Raw genomic sequence first — 20539 nt, forward strand, 5'->3', positions numbered from 1 at the left:
TGTGTAAAATACCCTTTAAATCTCATTTCCTTAGAAGAAATCACTTATTTGCCGACTTATGATCAATGCATTAGTCACAAGAATTTTATTTGTCTAATAATTGTAATGTTTGTTTATACCTTTTTGTTTAATAAGCAAATTTATCTATCACGAGTTATTAATATTTCAAACGTTTTGGAGTTATAAAATTAATTTCTTAAACCCGTGTTGTGCACGGGTAGCTAACCTAGTATGAAATATATAATACCACATTCAATTTCAAAACCATTACCATCAAAGACTTTGATTTTGGAATCTTTTGAAACAGTGTGGAATTAGATGTCAGACGGTGTGTGTATTAATGGCCCATATTAAAAACATCATCCAATGGTACTAGCCAGCCTTTTGCTATAAACCTAGCATCGCCACTCGTCTTCTTCATGTTGGTTAAAGTGTTACTTTTATCCTTCGTGCTTAAAACTTTAAAAAATCTTCGCTCGCGCCACCATGAGCGTTCTTCTCATTGGTTGAAGCGTGTGACTGCGCCAATTCTTCTTATATCACAACTTCGATTGCCAGCCAATGAAGTGTTTATTTGAAAGATTTGTAGTTAAGCCTGTAAAGAACCAAATGAATAGTAATGGAATATGTTCATGTCCATTTGTTTAGCTTTAACTAAACAAACAAACAAACGAACACTAACTAAAAAAATGAGTTTCTTGTTTGCGTTTGTGTGTGAAGAAAATGAATGTGTCCGTGTTCATCCGTATAGAGTATAAACGAATGATTCACGACTGTAAATGAACGAGCATGATTAAACATAGTTGAATGATTATAACCGAGCGAAAACACAAACATTTATTATGTGGCTTTTTTTTTCAACTGATTTTATGGTGTAGTTAATTAGGGATTAATGAGGGAAATTTATTCAACGTTTAAAACATCTAATTATGTTAAGAGTTCTCTCTATACAAGTGAAAGAAGTACCGAAGAGTCTTTGGTCTGTTAATATAAAGGTGTTTGTAACACGTGTCAAGTATGAACAATGATCACACTGTACCGAGCAACGCAACGTTAAAACATTTATTTGGTTCTGGTCAAAGGTAAAGAGTTTTGTATGTTGTGATTCTATAAGATAATGAAGATGTTTATTAATAACTGACATAATGGACTCTAAACCCACCTCAAGAATCCTGGCAAAGAGGTGACGATGGGGTGGTACCAATCTGGTCGAAGATGAGGGGACGGTAGCTTACGAGTGAAGAGATAGTTTTTTTTAACATCAATTTTCTTAATACCTAAAGTTTACCTTTACCTTTAAAAGAATTTAAACCCACAACCTCATATTTATAAGAAAGGATATGAAACTACTAGACCAATAAATTTAGAAGTATCCATGGCGGTGGACCCAGCCGGACCGCCATGTCACCATCACCATCTCTCCTCTTCACCTTTGCATCCTCTCTCCTCTCTGCAAGTTTCCCTCACACACACTTATCCGGACACAAACTATTGATTTATAAATGCACATCTGCATCACATTTCATAAATATTAATATTTTAGATTATAATTGCAAAGACAAACTTAGAAGCAAACTTTACAGCACTCATCTCATACAAACAAAAAAATACACAATCTTATCATCCACCTCTCAAATCTCACACATACTACCAAAAAGGCTGGAGGATTTATATATGATCCAAAAGCAATAAAGCAAACAAACAGCCCACAAAACAATATCAAGAAATCAATTTAGCAAAAAGAACCCCTGCAGCAAAAGCATGAAATCACTCAATATAAGATATAAAATAAACTCAAATTGTACAATACAAAGAATTCAAATCTTGACAAATATTAAAAAAAAGATCTGATTTATCTATACGCGTAACAACAAACCATAGATAACACCAGATGAATGAATGCGGAAGGTCAAACCACAAGTATGATGACCACAATGAGAAGCACAATCCCGATAATCACCAAAAGCAAGCAAGTCTGCATGGACCACGCACGAAAGAATGAATATTATAAAAAACATAATTGAATTACTTGTAACTCACACCATTTCAAAAATTATAAATTAAAATTACCATCGAAGAGTTTGATCTTTGAGCTTTTGATGCTTTCGCAAGATGAGATTTTCCCTGCGCAGTTGCAGCATGAGAGTTTTCAATATTTGAGCCAACATCATCTGCAACAAATTCACAACATGAATATAAAAGACACCAAAAAAGGAAGTAATAAAAGTGACGATTAATTGATTATACTTAGTTACTTACCAATCATTGTTCCTTGCTCATGAACCAAAACAGCAAGATCTTTAAATATTTCATTCACCTCACCAATTTGGTTTTGAATTTCTTGTATTCCCTGATCTCTTTCTTCAATAATAGCCTCGTTAAATGCAATTTCATTATCCAAAAGCAACACTTCTTGTCTGTGGAAGGACAAAACGAACATTTTACTCCTAAATGAGGATGCAGACAAGCTGAGCCGCTCACGAACTAGTTTAGATCGGATCAATAAATAGCTCAAAACAAACCGAGCTTTGTCGAGTCCGAGCCCCAAATAAAGCTTGTTTAGTTATTTTTAAATCGAAGTTTTATATAATTTACTATAAAACGATTACAATAAAGTGGCAGGCAAACGGGCAACAAGCTGCGCCGCAACCCCCTTTTGAACAGCAAAGCCAATCCTGCTAAAAACGAAGCTTTGGGACCTAGAAGCTGAAGAGGTTCCGTGTACGACGCGCTGAACCCTTCTCAAAAATTTCACAGCCTCTGGAGCCAGAAACCCAAATGTATCAAAGGCAAATGGTAGAAAGACATGTTGATTATCTAAACAAGCTTTCTAGTGTTTAACAACTTTGCCCGATTCAGCCTTCAACGCGGCCTGACCCACAACAAACCCACGGTCCCTGAGCCCAACAAGAGGAGACACTCCTGTAAGATCCACACAGGCGTGTTTCCCCCCTGCCCACCCGAACACAAGAATATCAGCTGGTCGTAAAGTAGACCTCCCTTCAATAGGATCCGTGAGAAAGTTAACAGGGGCCTCCTTTTTAGCAGAAATCCCTGCCCGTTTAAGAACATCACACAGAACATCCCTAACCAGATCATGTCTGTATTTAAAGCCAGGCAATTCTTTGCAATGCACCGCATGGTCACCAAAAGAATCCAAACAGACCTTACGACAAATTGGGCAAGGTTCATCCGTCGGGAACATAGGGATCATTAACCGGTACTTAAGGATAGCCCGATACTCCAAACCCGACATACGTTGGCCTAATCCTTCAATGGGGATGGCCGTTAGAAAATCCTGAGCCCGAGGAGCCCGAAGGCATTCAAACACCGCCTTTTGGCGAGGGGATAGATCAAACTTCACTTCTAAACTCTTGACGATTCCACTAAATAAGGCACTCGCCACAACATGTTGGGCTTTAGGGGGGGCGGTGTCCTTATTAGAGAACCCGCTAAGATCAAAATCTGGAAGTGAAGTACGTAAACGATCCATCGCACACCCATAATCAGAGTCCAACCTATGAATATCACAACCCCGAAGAATATGGTCTTGCAAACACCACGACTGTGCTCTCGAAGCCACAAAAGCATATGTAGATACATCCTCAGCCGAACAGAGACCCAACCCCCCATAACGGATCGGAAGTGACGCCAACCTCCATTGGAGATCCCCAAAGAACGGACCTCCACAAACCACGATGTCCTCAATCGCCTTTCGAAGACCATTGTCAAATATAGAAACAGCTTCCCCCACATACATAGGTTGGCATGTTCTCAAACCGAACAAAAGCTTGGTGACTCCCATACATGAGCGAAGCAAAAGAAGCTCGCATTGAGGATCCCGAAGTCTTGGGAGACAGCTCATCAGTTCCACAGCGCTAGATGCCCTTTTCATAGCCAAACTGCTGATAAACCCCGCATCCTGGCTTACAGCACCACCAAGGAGTTTCACGCCAAGCACCGGCCTTCCAATCCCGCAAGGGAACAACCCCTCCTGTGCCTTCACCCCATTGCATGTTGGCCAAAATAACTCTGTTTTCTTAACGTTTAATTCAAGACCCAAACGAGGCCCCTCAGACCTGATAATATCTAATGCTTTGGCTACCTCTCTAGTATCCCCGATAATCGTGCCATCATCCAAGTACCAAGCATGAAAGAGAAGCTTGCACCGATCTCTGATTTGGTGAACAAGTGGGTGCAAAGCTAAGGCAAAAAGGAGAGGCCCAAGAGGGTCCCCCTGTTGAACCCCAGTGGTGGATTTAATGAAAGTATCACCCACATATAACCTAGCCGACTGCCCATATAAAAAATCCACCCAAAGAGAAATGGAAGGACATCGACTCCGAACCTCATGTAGAAGGGTCGTCCTATCAACTAAGTTGAAGGCATTGGAGAAATCAACAGTAAGCATAGCCAATGACCCATCCGAATGAAACTGATTTAGAAACCTGTTCGCGCTATGAAGCACGGCCTCTGCCCCACTGGGGACTCCCACCCCAAATTGAAAGTCACCGAGGTATTTAACCATCTCCTTCCCGACACCCCTCATAGCCACCTTAGAGACCAACCGCCTCCAAATGGCCCCAACGGCAATAGGTCTAATCCCATTGTCCGGTTTAAGCAACGGCGTAAGTGGGGCAGACGCAACAAACTCTGCCAACACCTTAGGACACCTTCCCCCCAAAAATAAATTAACCACCGCAGAGATAGCCTTGAGCACACCATCCGCAATCGGAGACCCCTCTCCGCACAACGCATCTAAAATGTGTTGGGCTCGCAAACCGTCCCGCCCACACGAAGTCCCTTTAGGGAAAGACTTAATGCACCCAAGCACACTATCAACGTCCACGACAAGGGGAGACTCAGAAAGCAAGGAAGCAGGCATAATCGGAGGTGCCATGATGGGATGCTTAGACAACAAAGCGTTCAAAGTATCCTTACCGAAAGGTGCAACCCCTAAAGAGCATAATACCTTGACCGCAGCAGTGAAATGCCCGTCCGCAACTTTTCGCAAACATTGTTTAACATTGGCGCTCAACCCGGCGTTGTCAGACTCGGGTACAAACGCATCACCACCCGGGGCATCTCCTAGGGGTTGGTTAAAAAGCGATATAAGGAGCTCAAAGAAACCGTCACGGTCACCCCAAGCGGATAGCGACCGTTGAATAATTCGGCATTGCTCAGACTTTCTATTGCCAGACCTGCGTTGCTGACGATTAGAAGGTCTGAAAACTCGTAAGGTGCAACGTGGTAACAACAGTTTCACCCACGCCTCAACAGACTCTGGCATAGCCGCCACCTTACCCAGAGCACCCACTAAGGCTTGGGAAAAAGCCATACGACAATTATGAGGAATGTTTTTAACAGTCGTAATAGGAAGAGTGAAGACACGCTCAAGGAGAGCTACATCCACCTCCACCCTTCCCACCGCGACAACTTCCCTCCCAACATGTGGCTTCGCAATCCCCACTATATATTCCTCCACATCTCCCGTGACACACTTGTACCAGACCGACCCGTCATCATGATGGCACCCCCGACGGAGAGCATGTGACTCCATACACGCTCCACACATCCACCTACGCGAGACCTTTAAAGCCTCACCAACCGAAATAAACAAATCTAAATTTGTCGAGATCGCCTCCCGTAAGGTCTCTTTCTTGTCATCCGATGACAAATGAAGCCGCTTAATATGTGCGGCCAATCGAACCCCCTTGGACCCCGGTAATCCATCCGGGCAACAGTGGAAGCCTCTAAACGGACACGGCCAAACAACCTCCTCAATAGCCCCGGTCATACCACCCCCGACCCACAAAACACCCCGGTAGCCAAGTACCACACCAAGAAAAATAATAATAAAACAAAACTCGAGTTGAGTTTGAGGAATGAACACCCGAACCAAAGAGGAAGGAGGAGAGCAACCACCCGTTGCCCTCCCCTCCTCAAAACACCAAAAACAAAGATTATTTCATTGAGGCGTTTTGTCAAATACCTGGCGGGCAAACTATTTTCTTCAAAATTTTAGTTGATGATGATTCCTTTTTAAATGTACAAAGTGAAAATGGGATATTTGGTATATTTTGCAATGAAGGATAATCACAGCACAGGGATTTATCGAGAAAAGCGAAGTTCTGTGAATAGAGATTTTGGGCATGTGATGAATAGTTATCGAGCTCGAGCTTTGTATCGGAAGATCATTTAGGCCCACGATCCTTAACGACCCTTCATCATCATCATCATCATCATCATCGTACTCAGTATATCCCACCAATAGCAAAGCTATGGTAGGGTCTGAGGAGGGTAAGATGTAGGCAGCCTTACCTCTACCCCATAGGGATAGAGAGGCTGCTTCCGGTGAGACCCCCGGCTCGATAGTAGTTTTGCATCAAGCCTTGGACATAAGGCACATAGCACTCAATCATCGGGACACCGGCTAATCGGTGCATGTACCCTTATCTTTCAGCTATCAACGCCACTACATGATGCCTGATTAACCGTCCGTCAATTTTAACGTTATTTTCACGAGATTAGTAAAATAACGTCAAAATTAGTGCAATTTCACTTTTGCCCACCCGAGGGTTCACACATATATACATCATATGTGCCCCAAATAAAGCTTGTTTAGTTATCGAGCTCGAGCTTTGTATCGGAAGATCATTTAGGCCCACGATCCTTAACGACCCTTGTGTATTTTAAATTTTAACTCTTTTGGACTTCTACGCATTAATTTCACATCGCACAACCGAGCTCGAGCCAAGCTTAGGCTCATTTAAGGTTTATTTCAAAATATATAAAAATAGTTAAACATGTATATAATAAACTAAATAATAAATAATACTCGAGCCGAGCCCAATCTTGGAAAAAATACTCACATAAGAAATAGTAAAACAGCCGAAGCCGAAGCCCAAGCTTGAAAAAACAACACATGAGCCAAGCTCAAGCTTAAGAAAAGGAGCTCGAGCTCGTAAATCCATACGAGCTGAGCTCAAGCCTAGTCGAGCTCAAGCTAGGCTTGCCTCGTTTGCACTCCTACTCCAAATGATACGATAACATATTGACACTTGACAGAATTACAAGAGTGCCCCTTGTATATAAAACATGCATAGCAAACAACTTGCCTTCTAGATTCAACAAGAAGTGCATACTGTTCTGGACTTCTGCCCGAGCCTGCATCCACTTCACTGGCTTCATTACTGAAAGTCATACAGAACGACAAGGACAAAACAGTAAATTGGCATGTATTCAAACTGAAATAAACTTCTAACAACAATAACTACTGGTTTCATGACTATTTACCGTGAAGAATGAATAGCTTGAGGAACAGCAGGAGAGTAAGCAGTCTCCTTTTCGGCTGAAAGCCGTTGTGCTTTCTGGAATTCTTGTAACACCGCTTGAAAATCTTTTGCAAGTTTGGCATCTGTAATCTTTTTACTGGCCTGTAGCAAAATGGTTGAACATAATGTCGACTTATTAACCTTAAAAAAGTTACTAAAAAACACCAACTTGTTTTTATCTTGAACACTTACGCTAACTTCAGCACGATGATCGATGTCACTAGCTTTCTTGAGTTTATCAGATGTATCCTTCACCAATTGCCCAATATGTAATCTTGTTTTGTGCCTATAATTGGGTAAAAACAAATAATCATTGCCGACACTCAACAGGGTAATATAATTATTAAAAAAACAATTTAAGTAAAGAAATGCATCGTGAAATCACTAACAGCTCCTGGTATGATCTAGAGTTTCGTGTTCAATGTGATCAAATGTCTCAATTAAATTGTCCAATTCAATTAGGACTGTAAACGAACCGAATGTTCAGTTAACTGCTTGTGAACCGTTCGGCGGGAAGTTCGTTTATTCAATATACGAACAAACATGAGCAAAACTGTTTGTTCGCTTAATTAAATGAATGAACACGAACACATGCTTCGTTAGTTCACGTATGCTTATGAACATTCTTTTATGCTTGTTTATTTATGTCAGTTTATGTTCGTTTATGTCCTTTCACTAATGTCCCTTTATGTTCGTTCATTTTTGCCCGTTAACGTTCATTCATTTCTGTCCGTTTATGTTCGTTTACGTTCATTCATTTCTGTCCGTTTATCTTCGTTCACGTTTGTTTGTCTACGTTTGTTATGTTCATTCGATGTGATTTCTGGATTTTTGGATGAATCATGCATTTAATGTTTTATATTAGTTCATTTGTGTTCATTTATGTCTGTTTGTGTTCATTTATGCAATTATGTTCCCCTATGTTTCTGAACTGTTCGTTTAGTTTTTTAACGAACGAACACGAACATATTCATTTTTTAAACAATGAACAAATATTTGTTCAATTAACTGTTCATGTTTGTTTAAAGTGTAATGAACGAACACGAACATGCTCAATTTTTACATAAACGAACGTGAGCACAAATATTTGTTCAATTAACTGTTCGTGTTGGCATCCATTTAAGTTAAATGAACGAACGTGAGCACAAATATTTGTTCGATTAACTGTTCTTGCTGGTGTCCGTTTAAGTTAAATGAACGAACACAGAACATGCTTATTTTCCGAACGAATATTTGTTCAAATAACTATTTGTGTCCATTTAAAGTTAAATGAAGTTTGTTCGCGTTCGTTTACATATTTAAATTCAATAATAATAAATTCTACCGATCTGAACCTAATTACGGACCAAAACAAGCACATACCAACTACGCAACCACAAAACAAAGTAATAAAAAAATTCAACCACACATTAACATACAGTTTGTCTCGAAGCTCAGGAGTATCCTTAGGCGTACCAACAGCATTCACTAGCCTCTGAAACGTAGAGACAGCAGTATTGATCTGGAAGATTCCAGAAGCAATAGCTTGTGTTGGATCCTGTTGCTTCACGCGGTTGTAACCTCCGCGTCCAGAATTGATCGGCCGCCCAGCTTCAATGTCTTGAAAACTCATTTGTTGAATTGAATTGAATTATGGAGTGAAGAAGAGTAATGTGTGAGAGGTGTATCCGTATCAATTGGTGTAATCAGTGAAGAAATTAGGGCGTAATTGATGTGTTGGTACTTAAGCTGTGTTCCTGAGTTTAGGGGTTGTTTGGGATTCCTTACTTTTGCCCCCTTATAACTTTTTCCTCGTGATAATTTAAAAAAAAAGTGTTTGTGTTTTTTTATTACGTGGGAGGAAACGATGATAAGTTATATTTTTGTAACTTATGACTTCTCCTTATAAGTTATAAGGAGGTGAAAATAAGGAATCCCAAACAGCCCCTTAATTTAGTGAGAGATGAGAAAAGAAGATGAATTAGGATAGAAAAGAAAGGAAAAAAAATGATATCGTGTTCCCGAGTTTAATGAAAAGAAGAGAAAATGAAAGAATATTAAATATTTTATGTGTTTCCGAGTTTAATGAAAAGAAGAGAAAATGAAAAGATATTAAATATTTTAAATACCTGGCCTTCATCTCTTCTCTTATCTCCATATCTTTCCAATTTGAAAAGAAATATAAATACACTAAAAACCTCTTCTCTTCATTTCTCTCATTTCCTCTTCCTTTCATTAAAAAAACTCTGAAACACCAATTTTGTTTATTTCTCTTCAAATCTTTTCTCTTCTCTCATTAAATTAAACCCGGGAACATAGCGTTAGTAGTATATGGATGGTGATGATTGATATTTTTTTTAAATTTTAAATTCGTAATTTTTGACTTTTATTGATATTTTTATACAGGTAAGAGAAGTTACAAATACAAAAAAACAACAATGATTTAAATAACTGTTGATAGAAATAGACTTATTTATTTATTAGAAAAACAATTTTAAATACAGAAGAAAAAATAGTATAAAGTTTGAATATCATTTGTATCATTTCTCCAAAACTATTCGATAAATATCTCCTCCTAACACGTCGACGACAACCTTTTTATTAAGCATGACAGTATATTTGTAGGACCCATAACTAAGCATATTACATGTCCCGTATATTTCTTAGTAGTCTTAGTTTCCTTTTCTAGTTGATAGTTGTATTAAGTATTAACTTAATTATTATTATAATAGAATATTTTATTATATTAACAATGAGCTTTGGATCCAAAAAACAAAATATAAATCAGTAAATCACATATCACAAAACTAAACTATAACAATTAATCATGCCATCAACTTCACAAAGCACTTGTCTTAGCCATTCTAGCATTAGTTGAGTGGCAAAAACTCGTCTTTTAAGGAGAAGACAAGGTTCAAATCCTGACATTGACAGATTATTGATTATTCACTTTGTGTAATTTGAAAGTAGAAGTAGATTCTCATATGAATCGCCATAAAAATAGTGCTTGTATAAGCAAACCAAGCCGCTCACGCTCAAGCCTAAAAATAAACTTGTGTAAGCTTCACTTATTGAGTTCAAGTAGACCCATGAGCCTAAACTAGCTTATTATGCATATAGTTTTATTCAATATATTAAACATATCTTGTAAGTTAAACGAGCCACAAGCTCGACTAGTGATTGCGTAATCCTGAAACTGTTTTCTATCTCCCATCACATCTTGCCAGCATTGCATACAAGTGATTTACTTACATGATTTATTATTTTTACTTCAAATTAATTTCTGATCGTTCAAATAAAAAGTTTTATAACAAGCGATTAGCCTATTTCCTATTTGAGATGATTCTCATTTTCCTTTAAAAAAAAGTTCAAAAATTAGCTGAACATTATCTTCAAAATTACTGAAACTATTGTGCAAAGTGATTTATCTAATAATCTTCCCAATTTACCACTGATTAACCACCACAAAATCCTTTGCCATAGGCAGAATATCCATACCGAATTTTTTCTTCAAACTTCATGAGGATCTTCATATGAACAGCTGCCACGAAACGTGTAACCAGATATCTACATTTTATCTCACATCTTAAACGTCTAGTTAAGGTACTTAGTAGTGACGGATACCACAGACCACCTTGCGAGTTCGTTTAATAAGCCTATTATTCCGTCAATTTCCTCCTCATATTGCTCATAAACGAAGAACAAGATAAACGAAAACGCCAGTGCTGCAAAATAACCTTAATCAATAATCAGAAGAAGAAAAAAGTGTAATCAAGCGGTTAAAAGAAGCTACTAAAGACACATCATACCTATTCCCAACGAAATAGGGAAAGAGTTGACAATAAGCAACTTGAAAAGATAGAGAAAAACTACCAACTGCAACAAGTAATAAAAAAACCATATCATGATGCTAAAGTTGTGTAAAATTGACAGGTCGTAAGCACAACTAAAGTATACCTTAAAAAACAAACTCCAGTCACTTCCACGTGCCAATGATCTAATGACACCGCTTACTCTATTCCACATGTTAACTGTGTTCGTCACTGAACTCTTCATAACTGTTTCAGAGACCTCAAATTTTGAAAAGCTAAACCTGTAGAAAGCAAACACAATCAAATGCTAGTAAGTTTCACATTCATTTTGTGACAGGATAGAGTTTTTTAAATATTAATACTTACACTTCAGTTGATAATAGAGAATATCCATACAAGGAAACTAAAATAAGCAGCAGCAGTTGAGTTGTAGAAGAGACAACAGTTCTTTCACACTGACAAAACCAGTAGAAAAGAGAAACCACTCCACAAAAGCAAGAAAATGATTTCCTCTCGTCTCTCCACAGTAAAATCTCAGCAACTGCATACATAAGATAACAAGCAAAATCATATGTCATCCAGGTAACAGATAATTAGCATAGTTATTAACTATTTAACTGCAGTGGTTAAAAGTTAAATTTGCCAAATGTCAGGGGCAAAAGTGTAATCTACCTTCCCCGCCACCTAGCAGCTGCTCCATTTTTGATTGTTCATCAAGAATCAAAGAAGAAGGTTCCTTTGCTAAATGAGAGAATGATTCAATGGTTGCTTGTATACCTTCCTGTACGTTAACGATTAATCAAAATGTGAGGAGAAAAAAAATATCTCAAGCATAATGAGATTTTAACTGATTCCCTTTCCTTTTTAAATAATAATATTGCATTATGCAAAATAGGCACCAAATATTTTAAACAAAAAACAAATGCAGAAAAAAAATATAAACGCTGCATGAGTATAGACTGATAATAAAAACACTGACAAGCATATGCTTTAGAATTAATATATTTAAAACCACTGCAAGTATGAAAAGAATGATGCAAACTCAACACACACTCCAAAATAATAAAACTTACATCCAGTGAGACAACAGGTGAATATTCAATGTGTTGCTGGGCTGCAGAACAATCATATGTTGTAGTATGTGACATTATTTGAACAATATTCCGAACAGAAGAATTACTAATGTTTCTGGAATTTGTCTTTGAATGCATCCATTTAATGAGATAAACAATCAACTTGACAACCACATCAGGGAGTTTGACCATCGGCCTACAGATTATCACACAACATCAAAACATGATGATTGATCAGAAAGAAACCATAAAATACAGAAAAAAATCAATTTTATATCAAAAACAGATGAATTAGCTACCTGTAATAGCCTAAGCCCTCAAGCACGCGCAAAGAGAATTCCCAAGAGCCGATTGGCTCAAGATTAGTGACGAAGAATGCCTAAAGTAGATTAAAAAAAAATTAGTTAGTAACCACACATAAGGATAATAATCTATTACCACACTTTACCTTTCCAGCCACGATAACCATATGAGAGCTCAGAGCAGCTTCAGCACAGATAAGAGCATGAGCAACATTTTCTACATAAGTGTAGTCACACATGCTTCCGTCACTTCCTATAATAAACTGGAATGAGAGCATCTATTACTTATAAGGTATATCCAAGAAGACACTTGATTTACACAGAAAGAAAGAAAACAAAAAAGTGGACGGCACTAATACTTCTAGTCTTCTATGAATTATTCTTGTCCCAAAAGAAGAGAATGAGTAAACTAATTTTACACAGCAATATTTTACCAATTGCCAAAGATATTTGTGTTTTGTATGACACCATATTTACAACTTGCAAATGAGTATCCTGGTTCCATAAACTTGTTCTCGGTTCTAACCATGCAGTAGAGACTAGAGACACCAATATGAACTTCTTGCTTCATTCAGAAGTAATGTCTCATGTCTGCACTCGTTCAGTCCGTTTCTTAAATTTTATATATTTATTTGTCGATCGCATATCCATAATTCACTTATCAAACTATAAAAAATTGGGACTCACAGATCAAACATGCAGAATGAAGAAAAAAGCTTTAAGGTATGAACTAATGCTGGGATGTTTTATGCATCATGAATGAAAATATTCAAGCTTTAACTTTTTTTTTAAGTAAAGCTAGATTTACTTGATGTTATAAAAAATGATAACATCATGTTCTAATAATAAGAGGCACCTCTGGAGCAGCAAAAAGATTCCATCATTTTCAAGCACTTACAATTTATAAAAACAAAATAAAAAACTAGAAATAAAAACCTACAACAAATACGAATGCAGCCCTATGACATTTAAAACTGTTAAAACTTGAAGAAAACTCAAAACTTATTTCTATTTCAAATGAATGATAACAAATACATAAACGCAGAAAACCAATCCTTGTTTCTATCTATTATCTAATTCCTATTCTGCCGTAATCTAAGATTATCACGAATGTATAAAGTAAGCCTAAAACTAAAACTAATAAGTACCAAGAAAACAAAACAAATGAAAAAATATCTAATATCTGAAACTATATTCAAACAGAACTAATTTTATGTTTGCTCAAAATAAAATTCAAAATTTGCAGATTTGACAAATATAGAGATAAAATAAAGAAAATGTGTACAAAAAATAGTTATAATACCAACATAGTCTCCACACCTTAGCCCAGCTGGATTTGGCAACATCAATGAGAGAAGGCAAAAGCTGCTTGTCTCCAGGTCCAAAAATGTTGCTAGGGCGAAGAGCACAAGTAAGAAGCCCATCAGTGTCATTAGCAAGCAAAACAGTTGCCTCGGCTTGAGCCTTAAGTTCACAATATACATTCTTAAACTGTGCCATTGTAAAAGAGAAGAAAAAAAAAATTCATTAAAAAGATTAGTATAAGCAGAATAACTCCCACCTTCATTGAGCATGAATACAAAGTACAATAGAAAATTAATCAACATAAATTAGTTTATATTTTGACTTACGACTCTAAATAAAGTATCTTATTATATAAAGACTTGAAGTGCCAAATGGGAAGGTGGGGCAATAAGTTTGGGTTGAACCGGTCATTTCAGTATGGGCAAAAACTGAATGGGTGCAGATTGATGAAAACCCACTTTTTAAATTAAAAAAAAAACGAGTTAGAATGATCCGAAGGCATACTTTTGTTGCATATAACAGTGTCTCTTTTGCATTATGTATATCATGTGAAGCGTCCACAACTACGTCTGCAGTACTGTTGTATATTAACCGTTTAACATTGCATTCTTGACAAGCACTGATGACATTCTTCACACCTAAATAAAATACAATTAACAAGATACTAAGAGCCTTTAGAAAAACATAATGTATAACTCTTAAGGGACTATTGTTTAGGTAAAATAAGGTTGACCTCGAACAATTAATGTGTAGCCAGAGATAAAATCGTTATTGCAAGAATCATTATCATCCACATAGAACACAACTGATGAGCCTTCAATAGCTGCAAATAAAAAATTGCTGAACATGATTAATCTCAGCCTGATTTAAGTTCTACATAGAATTACAAATTAGAGCATAAAACAAAAGCTCAAACGAAAAGCACACTGCTGGTGTTTGCCAGAGTATTTATTAGTGATAATTGGATATTGTGCGGCTTGGCTCTTTTTCAGTTTCATTTTGTGGTATGAGTAAAACAAAGAATAAACAGAATAAATATAAGCAGCAATTTGAATATCATCGACCCAACTTATACACAATTGGGAAAAACATCAAACATTTGCACCCTCTAAACAGGCAAGTGAGTTTCCAGCTTCTCTCTAATGCTTCTATCTTCTTGTGTATGAATCGACTGTGATCACCGTTCTGTGCCTGTAATGTCTAAGTCACCATAAGTACTTTGATGAACTGTGTAGATATGAGATTAAATTCCATAATGATGTTTCTTGACTAACTTAATGTTCCGCTCTTCTTTTGTATCTATGATCCGTGTGATGCAACCAAGTTTGGTTCTATTTCCAATAGAAGATCCAACACCTGATATGCATCTTACTTTTTAAGCCAATACAAGTATACAACCATACAGGAACCTGAAATTGTGTCTTTTAGGCTAAGTGGTTTGCCTAAGAGTACTCCTTGCACCAATCTTCTATCCTGTCACACAAACTGATGCAATTCTCACGCACTAGATGATAGTGTAAGTATGCAATTACTTTTCATGAGTTTTGATAGCATTGATGACCCGCTGTCAGGGAAGGATATGCTGCCAATCTTACATCACCATGCCACAATGAAAAGACACCTCATACTACCTACTATCTCGTTCCTAACATTAAAAGTTTGCTTATGATCAATTCAAGCTTTGCTAACATTAAAAGTTTGCTTATGATCAGTCAAGGGAAACTAAACTTGCATTCCCAAACAATAGTCCTTCCATGACCATGACACTACTTTAAACTCACAGATTTCATTTAATTAAACTGAAATTTCTATATTCAAGTTATAAGCTGTGGCCGAATTCAAGCGGAATTGGTTTAAGAAATTCTATAAAACGTTAGTTATGATAGCCGGCTAAACCTAATGGTTACATGTAAGCGCAGTCGCATGTAATGTAATTAGTTATCAAGAGGCAACAATTTCATGCTCCTTCCTCCTATGTGACTTACAGCATACACATTTGTCACATATCTTTATAAGTTGCAAAATCATACTAGCAGTTAGCTGCAAACTACATGCACAGAAAGCAACAAAAGTCTGCTTATGATCATTTCAAAAGGAAATAAACTTGCATTCTTAAACAATAGTCCTTCCATGAGACCATGACCATAATCTTGCATAAAACTCACACATTTCATTAAATTAAATGAAATATCCGTATTCAAGGATAAGCCGTCGTTGAATTCATGCAAATTAAAAAGAAATGCAAAGCATTAGCTATGACACGCTAAACCTAATGGTTTTACATATAAGCTCAACTGCTTTTGATTAGCTAGATCAAGAGGCAACAATTTCATACTCCTACCTCCTATGCAGTCTACAGCATACACATTCCTCACAGATCTTCATAAGTTACAATATCATACTAACAATTAGTGAATAACTGCATGTACAGAAAGTAAATAAATACATAAATAACTAAAAAGTACAGTAGCTGAATTCAAGCAAATTAGTTTAAAAATGCTGAAACGTTAGTTATGATAATAAACTAAACCTAATAGTTACAGTTTCATGTGATTAACTAATAACTACATCAAGAGGCAACAATTCGATACTCCTAACTCCTATCTAATCTACGACACACACATTTCTCACATATCTTCATAATTCACAAAATCATACTAACAATTAGCTGCAAACTACATCTAATTGAACGTCATCATGCATAAATAACTAAAAAGTACCGTTGATAAACAAACTTTTGTCGCACACATCAACATGAAAGTATGAAGCACGGCCAGTTATGATAATAAACTAAACCTAATACTAACAATTAGCTGCAAACTATCATAACTAAACCTAATGGTTACAGTTTCATGTGATTAACTAATACCTACATCAATAGGCAACAAATATACTAACAATTAGCTGAAACTGCATCTAATTGAACGTCATCATACATAAACAAGTAAACAGTACCGTTGACGATCGAACTTTTATCGCGAACATCAACATGAAAGTACGAAGCACGGCCAGTAGAAATAGCACGATTAAGCGTCCGATCGCAGTTGTTATCGGACGGATCAAGCTCAAGTGAGTCATCGGAGTCGGCAACTCGAACCATCCAATGACCTAGCTTCAATAACCTGGCAACGAGATGTCTTCCGACGAAGGACCTGCCGCCGATCACGACGGAGGTTTTGGATTGATCGTCGTCAGCCATTGTTACTTCCTCCCTCTACTTTCTCTCTCTCTAGGTTATAGAGAAGAAGCTAGAGAGAGAGAGAGAGAGAGAGAGAAAAGAATAAAAAGAAAAAGGTTTTTAAGTTGTTTTTGTTAACTTTGATAGCCAAATATAAATGACAAAAGTTCAATAACTAACTATGTGTCAAAAGCTTTGTGTGTCTGTTTTTACTCACATATGATTTTTAGTGTGTCTGTCTTTACTCGTATATGATTTTTTTTATTAGGTATCGAGCGTAAAAAGGCAACTGGTTTTTTGGGATAATGACAGAGGAGTGATGGTTAAGGTTTGGGATTTTATATTGTCTCATGTTCGAGACCTTATTCAAGGGGTTTTCTTACGGTGGTGGGTTTCCTCCTTAATAGTGTTACTAGGTGAATCAAGTTTTGAGCATTAAAATCAATATAGATGGTTGACATTCCGTCTTACGAGGACTCAGTTGGATTTTGGAGGTAGCTCCAAACATTTAGGAAAATGAAAAGATGATGACCATATACGCTAAAAGAGTATTTGTCTAGCAGTAATAACATGTTGGATAAAATTTTGTGCTTTCAAACGATGTGGGTTCTAATACTGTGATTGTTAAAATATGTGTAATTCAGGAGTGTAAAAGGTTACTAAAAAAGAGGATGTGCGATTATAAAAAGGTAAATGCTCGAATTTGATTCATGTATCGCTTATTATGAGCAAATGAAAATTTTCTTATATATGCATGACCATCAAAACTAGATGCTCAGGTCTAATTTGTGTATTATTAATAACCGAAACACAAGAAAACACTTTTTAGGAATGCATAATCTATCTATTCTAATAAAGTAAAATAATTGTGTACACTTGTCATCTTTTGGTTAATTCTCATAATTTTTTTCCCTCCAAAACTAAAATCTTAATTAGCCATAATATATGTAATAAACCAATAATTATTCACTTTCCTTTTATAATCTATATATATTATATCTATATATTTTTATAAAAATAAATATTAGCATATTATTTTACTATATATTCCAAAATACTTGGTGGAATCTAAAAATTAAAAACAAACCATGTTTCCCAAAGATTTAAAAAAATATAATTTCAAATGTTATCATTAACATATTGTACTATATATATTGTTGAATATTGTAAAGAAAAACAAAACTCGAATATGCTTTCATTTTACAAAGTAATTGTTTTAATCATTAAATTATAAATATATACTTAAAAGTCGATCCATTTTTTAAAAATCAATCAATTTATCTATTACTATTGTTGTTGTTGTTATTATTATTATTGTAAATTGTCGTATAAATTTATAAATTATAAATATATGCTTTAAATCTATCCATTTATTTTTCGGTTGATTTAGTAAACTATATATATGTTAAAATGTAAGGATAGTATCTACCAATCACTTTCAGATATAACAAAGTTTATCATATTTAATTTTAGTTTTTTTTTTATCAAGGATTGTTTTTGGTTTTTTGTGGAACTTAATTTTAATTTGTATGGATCAAAAGTTGGTAAATAGATTGTTTGGTACAAGTTAACTACATTTAGATCAAAATCTGTTACATGTCAAAAATGAGAAATCTGAGTATTTTTAAAAGTTTGAGATGCAAGTAGATTTATTATCAAATTTGTTACGGGTTCAAAGTGTTTACTTGAAAATGTCAAACGGGTGAAAGTTAGAATTTTAAACATGATTCGAGTTTCAAAATTATTTTCAAGTGCATTTTTAGAAATAATCAAAAGGTTCGGGATTTGGCAAATTGATTATTTTTCCTCGACTATTAAAATTTAAGAAAAGATTGCGAACACACTATGCCACCCCCCAGACCTATCAATACTTCTAACTTTTATCATGTTTAAATTAATATTTGTGTAAGCATTAACTTTTCTTTCAATGGTAATCAGAACGTTGTATGAGAAGCATGTCATGCAAAACTATGCTCAAATGAAGCAAAATATTCACAAAATTGAATGAGTTAACATGTTATTTTTTATATTGTCATTATGACAAAGTCGAAAAGCTCCCTCAAGCTTATCAAAATCCTTTTCATGGTGTAGCTCAGAAAAACATTAGTCGTGACAATTTAATGTTCTCATTTCATTTGATGGGTGGTAAATTGATAAATAAATCAAATGTAACACTTATTTTGTATTTAGGCTTAGTGGTTAGAACTACTATTGTACTATGAAAAGTCTTATTCCCGAAACTGGTTAATAACCAAAATTCTTTCAATTGTATATATATGATACTGAGAATAAAATTTTCAATAGAAAAGGCATTCTCAAGTACATTTCTGCACGTGCATTTTTTTATTAAGTTCATTTTAAAAAAATCATTTTGTGATATAAATAAAATTAATTTATGTACACGTAGTATATATACAAACATAAATATAATACATTTTTTCATATATGTTATGTAATTATTTGTTTTACTTGTAATTTTATAATTTGGATCATCCTGTGTGTGAGACGGACTCTAAAACTAGTAAAGTAATATTACGAAATCAAACTTACAGATATATTCAGGAAGATTTGTGTATAGATTGTTCATCATTTCTCTTGGTATGTATATGATATGTTAAGTTTTAGTGATAAACAAATCCAGTATCACCTACGGGTAGTATGGTAACGATATCCGTTCCCGAAGTCACAAGATTTAACATTAATCCCTCACTGTTAACCCAATACTCATAAACTTATAAATCCCGTACTGAGTGTCTTAGTTTCCAACCTATTAGACGGACATGTAACATGTTAAGAGTTTTTCTTTCTTCTTTACCGTTTCATTAATTATATAATAAAATAAATTTTTGGACCATTATACTTGCTTTTTCTTTACCTTTTTTTATTCACTTTTTTCTTTTTAATTTTCTTAATTTGGCCCACAAGACCACTTGACAGTTGACACCAAAACCATTATCCCATTTAGTCTCCCACTTTGGGCCCAAGTTGATGTCCTTTATGCTAACAATCCTTCCACTACGGGGCCGAGCTATTGCCATTCTTTATGCCTCCCAATTTTTATGACGCGAGATAGTGAGGTGGCAATAACGGGCAATGACAATGCATACCTGATGAACAAACAATTGATATGATTAAATGTAACGTGTTTTATCATTAACGAAGGTTGTATCTAACACCACCTAATTAAATCCAAACTTAGTCCCAAACTCTAATATGATCCAACCTCCAAGGAAACGAAAGAGCTTCAATTTATTTTCTTAGTTGTTAGTTAAACGTACCCCTCCCCTAAATTTTCATTAACTTCTATTTTGAAGACGTCAATAGTTACTTTTTTAAATCTTTTAGTGTGAAAAATGAGAACATTACTGATGTGATAAGTTGAATAAAGAGTATAACAAATTAAAAAAAAACGAGAGGGTGAACTATGTGTAGCATAACTATTGTCTTATATGATCACCACTTTGGTGGGATGGTAAAGGCTTTGGCTTTTGGGTGAGAGGTCTAGGGTTCGATTCCTGGTATTGGCGGTATAATGTAAATAGTAGGAGGAAAGCTT

The 20539-nt window shown here is 35.7% G+C and overlaps 2 protein-coding genes across 2 annotated transcripts; both read right to left on the reverse strand.

Annotated features, from left to right (window-relative positions):
- Positions 1 to 1824: 1824 nt before the first annotated feature.
- Positions 1825 to 8946, reverse strand: LOC143546906 (syntaxin-22-like). Its single transcript, XM_077038461.1, has 7 exons — positions 8753 to 8946; positions 7527 to 7620; positions 7297 to 7436; positions 7119 to 7193; positions 2260 to 2417; positions 2071 to 2171; positions 1825 to 1975 (listed from the first exon to the last, which is right to left on the reverse strand). The coding sequence occupies exons 1-7, from the start codon at positions 8944 to 8946 to the stop codon at positions 1910 to 1912; spliced, it is 828 nt and encodes a 275-aa protein (XP_076894576.1). The 3' UTR covers positions 1825 to 1909.
- A 1722-nt stretch (positions 8947 to 10668) lies between these two features.
- LOC143546907 (3beta-hydroxysteroid-dehydrogenase/decarboxylase-like) lies at positions 10669 to 17004 on the reverse strand. Its single transcript, XM_077038462.1, has 12 exons — positions 16761 to 17004; positions 14539 to 14628; positions 14310 to 14443; positions 13821 to 13991; positions 12647 to 12763; positions 12498 to 12577; positions 12199 to 12394; positions 11798 to 11906; positions 11492 to 11666; positions 11271 to 11406; positions 11123 to 11189; positions 10669 to 11038 (listed from the first exon to the last, which is right to left on the reverse strand). Exons 1-12 carry the CDS (start codon positions 17002 to 17004, stop codon positions 10908 to 10910), a joined length of 1650 nt encoding a protein of 549 aa, XP_076894577.1. The 3' UTR covers positions 10669 to 10907.
- Positions 17005 to 20539: the final 3535 nt, after the last annotated feature.

The sequence above is a fragment of the Bidens hawaiensis genome, unplaced genomic scaffold (genome assembly GCF_021521415.1).
Source record: "Bidens hawaiensis isolate Kalapana, Puna unplaced genomic scaffold, B.hawaiensis_p1.1 tig00014475_1, whole genome shotgun sequence".
Taxonomy (NCBI): domain Eukaryota; kingdom Viridiplantae; phylum Streptophyta; class Magnoliopsida; order Asterales; family Asteraceae; genus Bidens; species Bidens hawaiensis.